General features: G+C 46.0%; 1 protein-coding gene across 14 annotated transcripts in view; it reads right to left on the bottom strand.

The window, feature by feature from the left end:
- Positions 1 to 4,437: 4,437 nt before the first annotated feature.
- Positions 4,438 to 12,531, bottom strand: part of PMFBP1 (polyamine modulated factor 1 binding protein 1) — a 171,460-nt gene continuing 163,366 nt past the window's right edge. For 7 of the 14 annotated variants that reach the window (XM_054453198.2, XM_054453204.2, XM_054453202.2 and 4 more), the window contains 7 exons: positions 11,301 to 11,465; positions 10,577 to 10,744; positions 10,106 to 10,273; positions 8,879 to 8,982; positions 8,246 to 8,320; positions 5,185 to 5,423; positions 4,438 to 4,688 (listed from right to left, as the gene is read on the bottom strand). In XM_054453198.2, the coding sequence (XP_054309173.2) occupies positions 4,672 to 4,688; positions 5,185 to 5,423; positions 8,246 to 8,320; positions 8,879 to 8,982; positions 10,106 to 10,273; positions 10,577 to 10,744; positions 11,301 to 11,465 (936 nt within the window). In that variant the 3' untranslated portion in view covers positions 4,438 to 4,671. Of the gene's footprint in view, positions 4,689 to 4,771; positions 5,484 to 8,245; positions 8,321 to 8,878; positions 8,983 to 10,105; positions 10,274 to 10,576; positions 10,745 to 11,300; positions 11,466 to 12,531 lie in introns of those variants that run through there. The other 7 variants (XM_054453195.2, XM_054453193.2, XM_054453194.2 and 4 more) reach the window with 2 other exon arrangements.

The raw sequence follows: 12,531 nt of genomic DNA, 5'->3' as shown, positions 1-12,531 counted from the left end.
GTCCCCCCAAGCAAGTAGTCCATAGTGTTTATTGTTCCTATATTTATGTCCCTGTGTGCTCAATGTTTAGTTCCCACTTATAAGTGAGAAGAGGTGGTATTTGATTTTCTGTTCCTGCAGGAATTAGCTGAGGATTATGGCCTCCAGCTGCATCCATGTGGTTGCAAGGGACATGATTTCATTCTTTTCTATGGCTGCGTAGTACCCCACGGTGTGTACGTACATTTCCTTTATCCAGTCCACCGTTGCTGGGCACCTAGGTTGATTCCATGTCTTTGCTATTGTGAATAGTGCAGCGATGAACATGCGAGTGCATGTGTCTTTTTGGTAGAATGATTTATTTTCCTTCGGGTATACGCCTACTCATGGGATTGCTGGGTCAAATGGTAGGTCGATTTTAAGTTCTTTGAGAAACCTTCAAACCTGTTTTCACAGTGGCTGAACTAATTTACATTCTCACCAGCAGTATATAAGTGTTGCCTTTTCTCACCAGCCTTGCCAGCATCTGTTATTTTTTGACTTTTTAGTAATAGCCATTCTGACGGGTGTGAGATAGTATTTCATTGTGGTTTTGATTTGCATTTCTCTGGTGATTAGTGATCATGAGCATTTTTTCATATGTTTGTTGCCTGCTTGTATGTCTTCTTTTGAGAAGTGTCTGTTCATGTCCTTTGCCCATTTTTTAAATGGGGTTATTTGTTTTTTGCTTGATTTGTTTAAGTTCCTTATAGATTCTAGATATTAGGCCTTTGTCAGCTGCGTAGTTTGTGACTATTTTCTCCCACTCTGTAGGTTGTTTATTCTGCTGATGGTTTCTTTTGCTGTGTAGAAGCTCTTTAGTTTATTAGGTCCCTCCTACCAATTTTTGTTTTTGTTGCAATTGTTTTTGCTGACTTAGCCAAAAATTGTTGGCCAAAGCCGATGTCGAGAATGATTTCTTTTTTTTTTCTTTTCTTTTCTTTTCTTTTTTTTTTTTTTTGAGACAAAGTCTTGCTCTGTTGCCAGGCTGGAGTGCAGTGGCTTGATCTCGGCTCACTGCAACCTCCGCCTCCTGGGTTTAAGCAATTCTCCTGCCTCAGCCTCCCAAGTAGCTGGGACTACAGATGTGTGCCACCACGCCCAGCTAATTTTTGTATTTTTAGTAGAGACGGGGTTTCACTATGTTGACCAGGATGGTTGACTTCGTGATCCGCTTGCCTTGGCCTCCCAAAGTGCTGGGATTACAGGTGTGAGCCACCACACCTGGCCCGATAACGATTTCTTTCTTTCTTTTTTTTTTTGAGTAGTAGTCTCGCTCTGTTGCCAGGCTGGAGTGCAGTGGTGTGATCTCGGCTCAGTGCAAGCTCCGCTTCCTGGGTTCATGCCATTCTCCTGCCTCAGCCTCCCTAGTAGCTGGGACTACAGGCGCCCACCACCATGCCCAGCTAATTTTTTTTCTTTTTTTTAGTAGAGACGGGGTTTCACCGTGTTAGCCAGGATGGTCTTGATCTCCTGTCCTCATGATCCGCCCGCCTCGGCCTCCCAAAGTGCTGGGATTACAGGCGATAACGATTTCTATAGTTTGAGGTCTTGCATTTAAATCTTTAATCCATCTGGAGTTAATTTTTGTATATGGTGAAAGATAGGGGTCCAGTTTCATTCTTCGGCATATGCTCTGCCCATTTTTGAACTGGGTTGTTTGTTTTCTTGAGTTTTAGGAGTTCTCCATATATTCTGGATATTAACATCAGAGATATGATTTGGAAATATTTTCTCCTATTCTGTGGGTTGCCTTTTTACTCTGTTGATATTGCTTTTGATGCACAAAATTTTAAAAGTTTCATGATGTCTAATTTGTCTATTATTTCTTTTGGTGCCTGTGCCTTTGGTGAACTAATCACTGCCAAATCTAGTGCCATGAAGGGTTTGTTCCATGTTTTCTTCTATGAGTTTTATGGTTTTAGTGGCTACATTTAGGTCTTTGATCCATTTTGAGTTAATTTTTGTATAAGGTGTTAGGTAAGGGCACAGCTTTATTTTTTTGCATGCAAATATTCAGTTTTCCCAGCATCATTTGTTGGAAAACTAAAACAAAAACTATTCTTTCCCCATTTCATAGTCTTGGCATCCTTGTCAAAATTATTTGACCATATATGTGAGAGTTTATTTCTGGGATTCTTTCTAGTCTATTCCATTGGTTTGTATGTCTGTCTTTTGATTTATATGGCAGTACCACACTATTTTGATTACTGTAGGTTTGTAGTAAGTTTTGAAATCAGTAAGTTCTTCAGTTTTATTCTTCTTTTTTGAGACTGTTTTGGCTGTTGGGTTCCCTTAAGATTCCATGTGAGTTTTAGGTTGAGTTTTCCTATTTCTGCAAAAAAAAAAAAAATTGGGATTTTGACAGAGATTACTTTGAATCTGTGGATCACTTTGTGTATACTGACATCTTAATATTAAGTCTTTCAATCCATGAACATGGGATGTGTTTCTGTTTATGTCTTCTTTAATTTCTCTCAGTAATGTTTTACAGTTTTCATTGTACAAGTCTTTTACTGCCTTGGTTAATTCCCAGGTATTTGTTTATTTTTGATGCTATTATAAATGAAATGAAATTATTTTTATAATTTCCTTTTCAGATTATTAATTGTTGTTATATAAACCTGCAACTCATTTTTGTGTGTTGACTTTGTATCCTGTTACTTTGCTGAATTCATTATTAGTTCTACCAGGCTTTTTTTTGGTGGGGGGGTGGTCTGTAGAGTCTTTAGGGTTTTTTACATATAAGATTTGTGAACAGAGATAATTTTACTTCTTCCTTTCCAATTTGAATCCCTTTTATTTCTTTTTCTTGCCTAATTGCTCTGGCTAGAACTGCCAGTACGATGCTGCATAGAAGTGGCAAAGTAGGTGTTCTTGCCTTATTCCTGATCTTAGAGGAAAAGCTTTTAGTCTTTCACCATTGAGTATAATGTTTGTTCTGGGTTTTTCATATGTGGTTTTATTATGCTGAGGTAGTTTCCTTCTAATCCTCATTTGTTGAATGCTTTTTAAAAAAATTCATAAAAGAGTGTTGTTGTAACCATTTCTTTTTAATATCAGCTGTTCGAACTACTTTTTAGGAACTCAATTCCTTGGTTATTTCTTAACAAATTATAGGCAGGCAACACTCAGTTTCTCTGCCCTTCCTCGTGTCTTTAGAGAAACTGCACTTCTCTAAGTCCATGCCCTGTACTCAGCCAGGTCTTCTGCCTGGCTGGGCTGTCCTGTCAAAGTCAGATGGCTGGGTAATATGTCGATGTTTTTCTGGCTCTGCTACCAATTAGCTCTCCGTAACTGACTACCTGCTTTGCTCTGGTGTAATCACGCCACAGGAAGTGAAAGATAACTTTGGAAAGATGTATAACATTCAAAGAAACCAGAGATTATCATTTTGGCCAACATATATGAAATATTTTTGTAAATTATAGAGATAAAATCCCTTTTTAGTAGACTAGGCTGGGGATTTTAATGGCATTGAACTTTAGTTTGAATAAAGTAAGCCACAGGCTAGATTAGTACTAGATTTTTCAATCTTTGTTTTCTCTAGAAAACAAACCCATATTCTAAACCACATGGGGGAACATAGTTCAAAGAGCTTAAACAGACAACAACTATCATAACAGAAACTACCAGAGATGCCTGTCACTCCTAGCTCACACTGCATTTCTGGAACTGTCCTTCCCAAGTTCCATCAGGGGCATCCTATGTAACATGTTAGTGTTCCTATTAGCAGTGAACTTTCTTGGCCTTTATTAGGCCCAGGAAGAATATTGAAGAATCCTTGCTAACCAGTGGGTTTCTTCCTTCACTTTTACTGCCCCACTCAGAAGTGTAAGATCTTTCATTTCTTTCTCTTACATTAATATTACCCTAGTAGTGAGTTGTCTCCACTTCCTATAGACTAGAAATATAAATTCTAGACATGTACTCAGTTTAACAAAATCCTACCAGAACAAAATATTAGCTGTCCTTGGAGTTTGTCATAATGGAATTTCACTTGTATTGAGGTGGCTGGGGAAGGAAAATAAAATTGTTAGAAGGAGGAATGGAATGTGGAGCCCCGTGGTGGGGTGGGGGGTGGGGGCAGGTGGTGTGCTCTTGCTCCCCCATTTGGAAAATACAGCCCTTATTGCTCTTCCTTTCTTTGGGGTCTCAGGATTACTTCCTTTTTGGAGTTTTTAGACTTTCTCTTTTTAAGTTTCAGATAGTAATGGAGAGAAAAGAAAAAGGAGCTACTTATCATTTTTGTTGGTTTAAAAACGAATCCAGAAGCTTGCATTGGGGATTATGGCTTCCCCATATATGGAAGAGACCAATATCTCTTAGAATCCAGAGAAAACAGGATGAACACGTTGCTGGGGGATTGCGGGGCAGAAATGTCTGCAAGACGCCAAGAGCTCACCACAACTGCTGTGCTCGTGCTCATGTCTTTATTTCAGTTTGGGCCTGGAGATGGTAGTATGGTTCTAAAGCTCACTCCATGGCAGGAAGTGGACAAAACTCAACAAAAGTTAGTGTCTTGCGAAATAGGCTGGGACTGTGATATATTCCTGTAAGAGCTGATCCAGGTCAAGAGAGAGGGAGGGCTGGGAACTCACTGTCCTCTGAAGAAACACGCGTGGAAATGCTGCTCAGGGCTAGATGTGGATTCTAGCAGTACGAGGAACCTGAGGGAACGGGGAGGAAATGAGAGTTTTGATTCGAGGAGAAATTAACGAGGTGATTCCTCAAGGGCTGGCCGCATGGCCAGGCAGCTCTGCCGCAGGGTGACTTCTTGCCTCTGGGGTAACATGGAGTTTACAGGTGGCAGGAAAGGCGGCTGTGGACCCAGGCTGGGTAGGTGGCTGGGGTGCTCTTATGGGGTTTCCAGACGTAGAAGGAAGATGCCTCTTCTACCTGTTCCCTAAAATGGGTCTGGGTCAGGGGAGGGGACAGGTCTGAGATACGAGGCACTTGGGTATGCTTCAGATGTTCTTAGATCAGAAGGGGTCTTAATTTGCCTCCTCCCTTTACAGATGTGAAAACAACGATCTTTGGTCCAAAGTAGCTAAGAAAATGACTTGAGGTCACAAAAGGCCTATTTTCTTCTTCCTACCTGAATTCTCAATCCAGTGATTTAAAGAAAAAAATCATACTTATTTTTTTGACAAATGGCAGACGTACCCGGGCAGTGGGGCATCCCGATGTACTTGGTGAGGTCCATTCTTTGACCCACATCCTGGGGCAACCCCTTCCAGCCCAAGGCGCCGCACACTTTCTCCCTCTGTGTGGACTCCGTTCTGCTCGGGCCTAGGGCTTTGGTGCATAGCCTTGCGTTCTCAGCTTTCGTCTTCTTCTCTTCTATCTCCTTCTTCAGCTTCTTGTTTTCCTGCTGCAGGTGGACCATTACATTGTGGAGGTGGCTGTGGGAAGGAGAGGAAGGACGGGTTGTGTTGGGGCTGCTGGCTCTGCTTGGTTCCCTGCTAGAAAGGACAGATAAAGGTGTCACAGGGAAGACAGCACAGATGCCCAGGTCTGTTCAGAGCTGGCCAGTTACACATGCTCTGTAGAAATGGAGGCCTACGTGTGTCCTGTGAAAGAAGCCCAGGCCTGGGGTCCGAGTGGACCAGGAGCTGGTACTCCTGCCCAACTCTGCCAGCTCTGGGCCTGTTTTCCTATCTGTCAGATGGGGATAGTCAGGCCTGGCTTGACTGATGGGATTCATATGAGGATCTGGTTTGATAAATGATAGAAATTTGACTTGAAGAGCCAGAAGGCTGGTAGGGACAACTGCAATCATATGTCCTCGGGTTCTCATGGCCGTGCCTTGGAAACAGTCTCACCCAGCACCAATGCCAAAGCCCGCATTCTCTCCGCTTCCCTTCGCCGAAGAGTCGGGAGCACAGGAGATCCCAGCTCTGTCAAGAACTTGGGTAAGTTACTTATCCCCATTTTACAGATGAGGAAATGGAGGCTGCCATGTAGAGGAGGGGAAAGATAATTTAGCGCATTCCCCGTGGCTCAATAAATAGCAACTTTTATTATCACTGTTGTGTGTCTCCAAACTAATGTTGAGGGCAGTGGGTGAAAGTGGGCTCTGAAACCAGACTTCCCACGTTGGAACTGTGACTCTGCCACTTATTAGTTTTGAGACCAGGGGCAAGTTACTTAGTTTCCCAGGTCCTCTCTTTCCTCATCCATAAATGGGGATCATGACTATACTGAACGCAGGAGGTCTTATGAAGATGAAATGAGCTCGTATGTGTCAACACTTAGTACCTCACACACAGCAAATAATATGTATTAGTTGAGCTACTATCATCATTAAAAGATGGTTTTCTTTCAAATAAGAACAGGAAAACTCAAGAGTGAGTTCTTTGTGAAAGAGAACTTCCTGGACTTGGCACAATAGAAGAAAAAGACTGACATTATCTGTTACCTTCAGAATCTGAAAACTTTTCTTTTAGTTACACCCTAGTAAAAAGTTTCGTGGTCTTTTCTAGAGGAAATCAAGTAGAGAATTCATCCTCAGCCTCTTCTCTGGGCATATGCTCTACCCTTTTGCTCTCTACAAAGCTGGCCAACCTTGAGGATGCCTCTTCCCCCGCCCAGTAGCCCCTCACTCCCAGTGCTGCTGGGTCTGGAGAGGAGGTCTCAGCAGTGCCCTCCTTCCCTGGCTCTCTGGCTCCCTCCTGTCAGCATCCCCAAAGCCTTCAATATCCCATACAGCTCATCCACATCCCGGCTTCTCAATTCATTGGCCTCCTTATTCCAAAGGTCTCATCCTTCTCTTCAACTCAGCCATGTACCTAAGGCCAAAGCCTAGAATAGGGCTTTCCACCTGGGGTGCCACGAATGGATTCCAGGCGTTTGCAGATGCCTGCAGCCCTTGGGGGCAGGCTCTGAGGCAGCCACTGCTTGGTCAGCTTTGTCACAAGTATGCCAAACAAATGTGGTTACTTTTATCCTTTTTTAGAGACAGGGTCTCATTCTGTCACCCAGGCCAGAGTGCAGTGGTGTGAACATAGGTCACTGCAGCCTCAACCTCTTGGGCTCAAGCAATCCTCCCACCCCAGCCTCCCAATTAGCTGGGACTGTATGTGTGCACCACCATGTCTGGTTAGGCTAATTTTTAAACTTTTTGTAGAGACAGGGCCTTGCTGTCGCCCAGGCTAGTCTTAAACTCCTGGCCTCAAGTGATCCTAAACTGTGGTCATTTTCTTTTTCACTTTTATTTTATTTTCACTTTTATTTTAGGTTCAGGGGTACATGTTACATTGGTAAACTCATGTCACAGGAGTTTGTTGTACATATTATTTCATCACCCAGGAATTAAGCCCAGTACCCAATAGTTATATTTTCTGCTCCTCTCCCTCCTCCCACCCTCCACCCTCAGATAGACCCCAGTGTCTGTTGTTTCCTTCTTTGTGTTCGTAAGTTCTCATCATTTAGCTCCACTTACAAGCAAGAACATGTGGTACTTGGTTTTCTATTCCTGTGTCAGTTTGCTAAGGATAGTAGCCTCTAGCTCCATCCATATTCCCACAAAGACATGATCTCATTCTTTTTGATAGCTGCATAGTATCCATGGTGTTACGTAAGGCATGGTTGTTTTCTAAGTATTCCCTGAGAAAAGGTTGGGAAGCGCTGTCCTAAGGCTTGTTGTTACTTGTTACTTCGCCACCTCCAAAATCTCAGTTTTAGACCTTCATACCTTCACCTCCATTCTCAAACTGGTAACACTCCTCGCATACCTCCCTCTTAGTGGACCCAGCTTTGAGCATGAGGGGAAGCAAGACCACAGGCCCCCAGATGACCAGGTGGAACAGAAGGGCTCCTCCAACCTGGCCTGCTCACCTGATGATTTCATGAAGAGATGTTCCTTGTTTGTTCCCTCACTTGGGATCTGTTAGAGCATCTCAGCTCCTGCCCTAACTAATCCAGTCTGCCTTTCAGTGCCTGTTCCCTGCTTAGCACCCTTGACCTCTGAGAACCATGAGAGCAGGAAGGAGCAAAAGGACTACTAAACTCCCTTTGGATTTTTGGTGAGAGAACTAAGGCCCTGAGAGGTCAAGTGATATGCCCAAGGTCACACAGATGCAGATTCGGGACCTGGGGGTCTTTCCAAAGCACCAGGCCTTTCCTGGGCTGATCCCCCTATCAAGGGCTAAAGCCAGCCCTGGCTCCCTGCTGACCCTTCTTGTCAGCTCCCAGGAAGCAGCCAGGGTGGTGTAAGATGACTTACTCCTTTTCACCACTCAGCTTGGCGATGTATTTCACCTGCTCTCGGAGCTTGTTTCCTAGTTTCTCATTGGCGACCCTGTAATAAAATCACAGGAGAAAAGAGCAGCCAGTCGCCAGCCTCCCGTGAGCAAGGGTGCGGTTGGCTGAATGGGATGCTGGGTTCTCAGCAAGACTGCTGCTGCATCCCAGGTCCCCCATGCACCACCCTGTCCCCAGAGCTCGGGCCTTCCTAGCACCTGGGAATTCAGAGGACTCTCTGAACTCAACTCCTATGCAAAATCCCTGTGAGCCCCAGGTGCGTTCAAGGGAATGAGTTCAAGGGGGCCAGGCAGTGAAGCTGGATCCCGGGATGGGAGGAGGACATCTGAGCCAATGTCCCCCTTCCTTCTTGCTGCTGAGCAAAGCACCCCTTCCTTCTTGCCGCCGCTGTTTCCAGGTCAGCAGAGGGCTTTCCAGGCCTGCCTGAAGGGTTGAGCCCTCCTCTACATCTTATTTCCATCCCTTGGGTGTGGGCTGAGACTGGATCTGTTTTCCAGGAGTGCAGGGGTGTGTGTGAGTAATCTTTGGCACCCATGTGGCTCCTCGGCTCAGTCCAGGCCTCGGACCCTGCCTTCCTTTTTCCTCCCATACTCACTTCTGCTGTTTTGCCCATTGCTCCAAGTTGGTCATAATCTGATCATTCTCTCGGTAGAGCCTATAGGTGTTTTTGGGCACAGACCGCTGGGGCAGGCAGCAGGGCTTGGGTACAAGAAGAAAACGAGACAGTCAGAGGTGGGAGCACAGGTCTGTCACCCCTCCTTCCGAGTCAGGCCTCTTCTATCTTCCTGGGAAAAGAAAACTTGACTCTGCTGTCCAACCCGAGGCCAGAGTTGTGGAGTTGCCACCAGGCCTTCCCCTCTGGCTTGTGCAGGTGGCATCTCACACAAAGGTGACATCTCTGAGAAGGCACCATTTATGGCAGAGACACATAGATTTGTACACTTATAATGACAGTTTTCAGTGTGAAGGCATTAAAGTGACTCCTAAAAAAGAAGTATGCTAAGCCAATTTTCTAACAGATGGAAGAAAAACATCTGGAGGAAGAGGAAGAGATGCCTTCTTTTTCTCTCTCTCTTCTTTTTTTTTTTTTTGACAGTCTTGCTCTGTTCAGGCTGGAGTGCAGTGGCGTGATCACGGCTCACGGCAGCTTAACCTTCCCCCGGCTCATGCTATCCTCCCACTCAGCCTGCCGAGTAGCTGGGACCACAGGCATAGGCCACCATGCCCAGCTAACATTTAAACTTATTGTAGAGATGAGGTCTTGCTATGTTGCCCAGGCTGGTCTCAAACTCCTGGACTCAAGCGATCCTCCTGTCTTGGCCTCCCAAAGTGTAGGGATTGCAGGCGTGAGCCACTGTGCCCGGCCTAAGATGCCTTCTTTGTAATTCAAGCAAAGGCCCGGTGGCCACCTGAGCTGTCCTGCGGCCTCCTGCCATGAACTTCACTGCTCAGGGAGGTGGGCCTGGGACAAGCCCAGAAGGTCACTTAGCCCATTCTACTGTAGGGTCCAGGGCTGCCAAAAGTGTCAGGATGTACTCTGGAAGGGCACCCAGTGGACTAGGTCAGGGGTAGCTGGTGTACCTGACAGTCTCTTCTCTAGAATGGGGCCTTCGCTCTGCTGAGTATCTATCAACAAAGCCACAAGAACACAGGTGGGTTGAACCAGCAGCTGTGGCCCTTGCTTTGTGCTAAATGGAGGGGGTGACCTTTCCTTTGCTCCCAGGCTCTCCCACCCCCACCAAGGGCTGTCTGGCATTTGGGTGGTCATAGGATGTGCCTGGAGGCACTGAGAAGAGGCACGCAGAAGCTGAGGCATGCCCACCTCCTTATCGTCCTCAAGGAGGTTCTCTTTCAGGGTGGCCATCTCCTCCTGGAACTCCCTGAGCTGCTCCTCTTTGGCTGCCAGCATCTTGAGGTCATTCTGGTGTTGCTTCTGCCACTGCAGCACCTGGCAGCTCATCTCCTCTAGCTTCTTGTCGAAGGCGTGCACCTACTCAGGAGAGCAAAGTGAGGAGGGGGACTCCAGCTGGCCTCCCTGACCCCAGGACCCACAAGGCCAGAGGGTGCTTCCGGGGCCTTGGGAGACGTGTTGGGGGTATTTTCTTCCCAGCGGCCAGCAGAGGGCACCCATGCTCCGATCTTTGCTGCCTCTGTCAGAAGTTCAGGGAGCCAAGAAAGTGGAGGGAACCTAACAGCCCAAGGGAATGGCTTAGTGCTAAATAATTCTGGATGCAAGAGGTGACCTTGTGGACCCCTACCAGGAAGGCAGCCCAAGCCCCTGGCAGCTCCTCACCTCCAGCTCACTCTCCTGGTGGAAGCCCCGCAGTTTTCTTAATTCCGTATTGAGCTTTTTCATCCTTTCCTCATAAGCAATGATTTCCTCTTCCAGCTGAGCTTTCTTCTCTTGGGTCTGTGTCAAGCTTCGCTGCAGGCTCTTTGTCTCTGAGGTCACATGATTGAGCTTCCGGAAAAGACAAAGAGGACGAATGGCTGTCAGAGCCTTTGACTCTCTCTGCTGAGTCCTGAATGGAGGAGGGTTCCAGTCCCTTCTCTGCTCAGGGTGACACAGACGGTCACCTTGCCTAGTCTCCCAGAGAGGGGTGGGAAATGACAGTGGTTGGTTTTCTGCACCCTGCTTTCTCCTCCCTACCCACTCCCTCCATTTCTTCTCTTTCCAATCCCATGAATTGATGGGCCAGCCATGATCAGCACAAGATGGGGCATGAATTTCCCTGACAATCCAGACTTTGGGAAAACCTTGCCCCCGAGTCACCCATGGGCAGAAAGGCTTGCTAGATTTGGTTTTGATCTTTGTCCTCTTCCTCCGCCCTCCACCCAACTCCAAGCCTCACAAAGAGAAAGCAGGCCTTCTCTGCACAGACATCCCAGCCCACACAAGGGTTTGAGATGGCTCCATAGACAGTCAATAGGCAGGAAATTGGCTCCTATGCCTCTCCCGCTACCTTGACGTTTCCTTGCCTGAAAACAGCCCTGGAGACTAGAGGGTGTGGCCTCACCTTCTCGAGGGCTTGTGTCAGGTCGTCCTGGCAGGCGGCTGACTTCCGGGATAATGCATCATAGGCTTCTTTGGTGATGGTGGTCTGGAGATAGTGCTTCTCCTTCTGCAGAGCTTTGTCCAGCTGGGCCTGCAGGCTCATTAAGGACTCCTTCTGAAGGGCTATCTTTAAGGAGGGAGAGCAGAACCGTCAGGGTGCCAGCTCAGGGTCATAGAGGCATTCTCTGTGCCTATAGGAATGAACAAGAGCTAGGCTCTCTCCTGTCTGCAGCAATCTGCAGAGTCCGTGTTAACACTCACATCTTCACTTCACCGCTGTAAAAGGTAGAGCTGTCTTTCCAGGCTCTTTTGCACCCCTCAGCCACATTTCCCTTTCTAGTTAGCATTTCCCTCAAACACCAGGAGTACCAGCGGTGCTGGGGCATGATATGCCAAGTACACAAAAAAGTCCCTTTCACATACTCTGCAGCCTTTAATAAAGACCTGGAATCTGATTTGAGGTTAGTGGACATGATAACAACGTTTCCTTTCTGTTTTATGCCTCGCTTAGTTCCTGATGTAATTCACTAGACTTGATGTGCCATGAAAGCAGGACTGTGCCTGTGTTTTGTTTCCTGCTGTTTCCCCATTGCTATAACTCAGGGCATGGCACATGACAGAGGTTCAGGAAATGCTCAAAAATGGTCTTTGTTGTGTCACGTGAAATATTGCATTTTTCGAGTTAGGGATCAATTGATCAACATGTTAGGGAACATGTAGTTCTGGTAGAAGTGTGTTTAAAAACTGAAGTCTGTTTTCAATTTCGTAATGAGCATTCACGGTATAGTTAAAAGGAAGTTGAGATCCGGAGTCAGAAAAATCTGGGTTGAGGTCCAGGTTCTATCATTAACTTATTTCTCTGGCCTCAGTTTCTGCTTCCATAAATTGAAATCATTTTAACTGTTTCATGGAGTTTTTATGATGATCAAATGAGGTGATATGTGTAAAAAGGGCTTTGTTTTACTATACGACTGAGTTATTGTCACAGACACACACAGAAACTAGCCTTCTTATATACTTTAAGTACAGGACAGAGATCTGCTTCTGAGTCTGGAAGCCGGAGGGAGACCTCAGAAATTCATATGCCTGACTTGTATTCTTTGGTATTCTAGCACACCTGCATCTGAAAGTGGCCATGCACACAGAAACACATTCTTTTGGGTTTTCTTGTTTTATCTCCAGTAACTGTTCAG

This window comes from Pongo pygmaeus, chromosome 18, assembly GCF_028885625.2.
Source record: "Pongo pygmaeus isolate AG05252 chromosome 18, NHGRI_mPonPyg2-v2.0_pri, whole genome shotgun sequence".
Lineage (NCBI taxonomy): Eukaryota > Metazoa > Chordata > Mammalia > Primates > Hominidae > Pongo > Pongo pygmaeus.
This window is presented reverse-complemented; position numbering and strand designations above follow the sequence as displayed.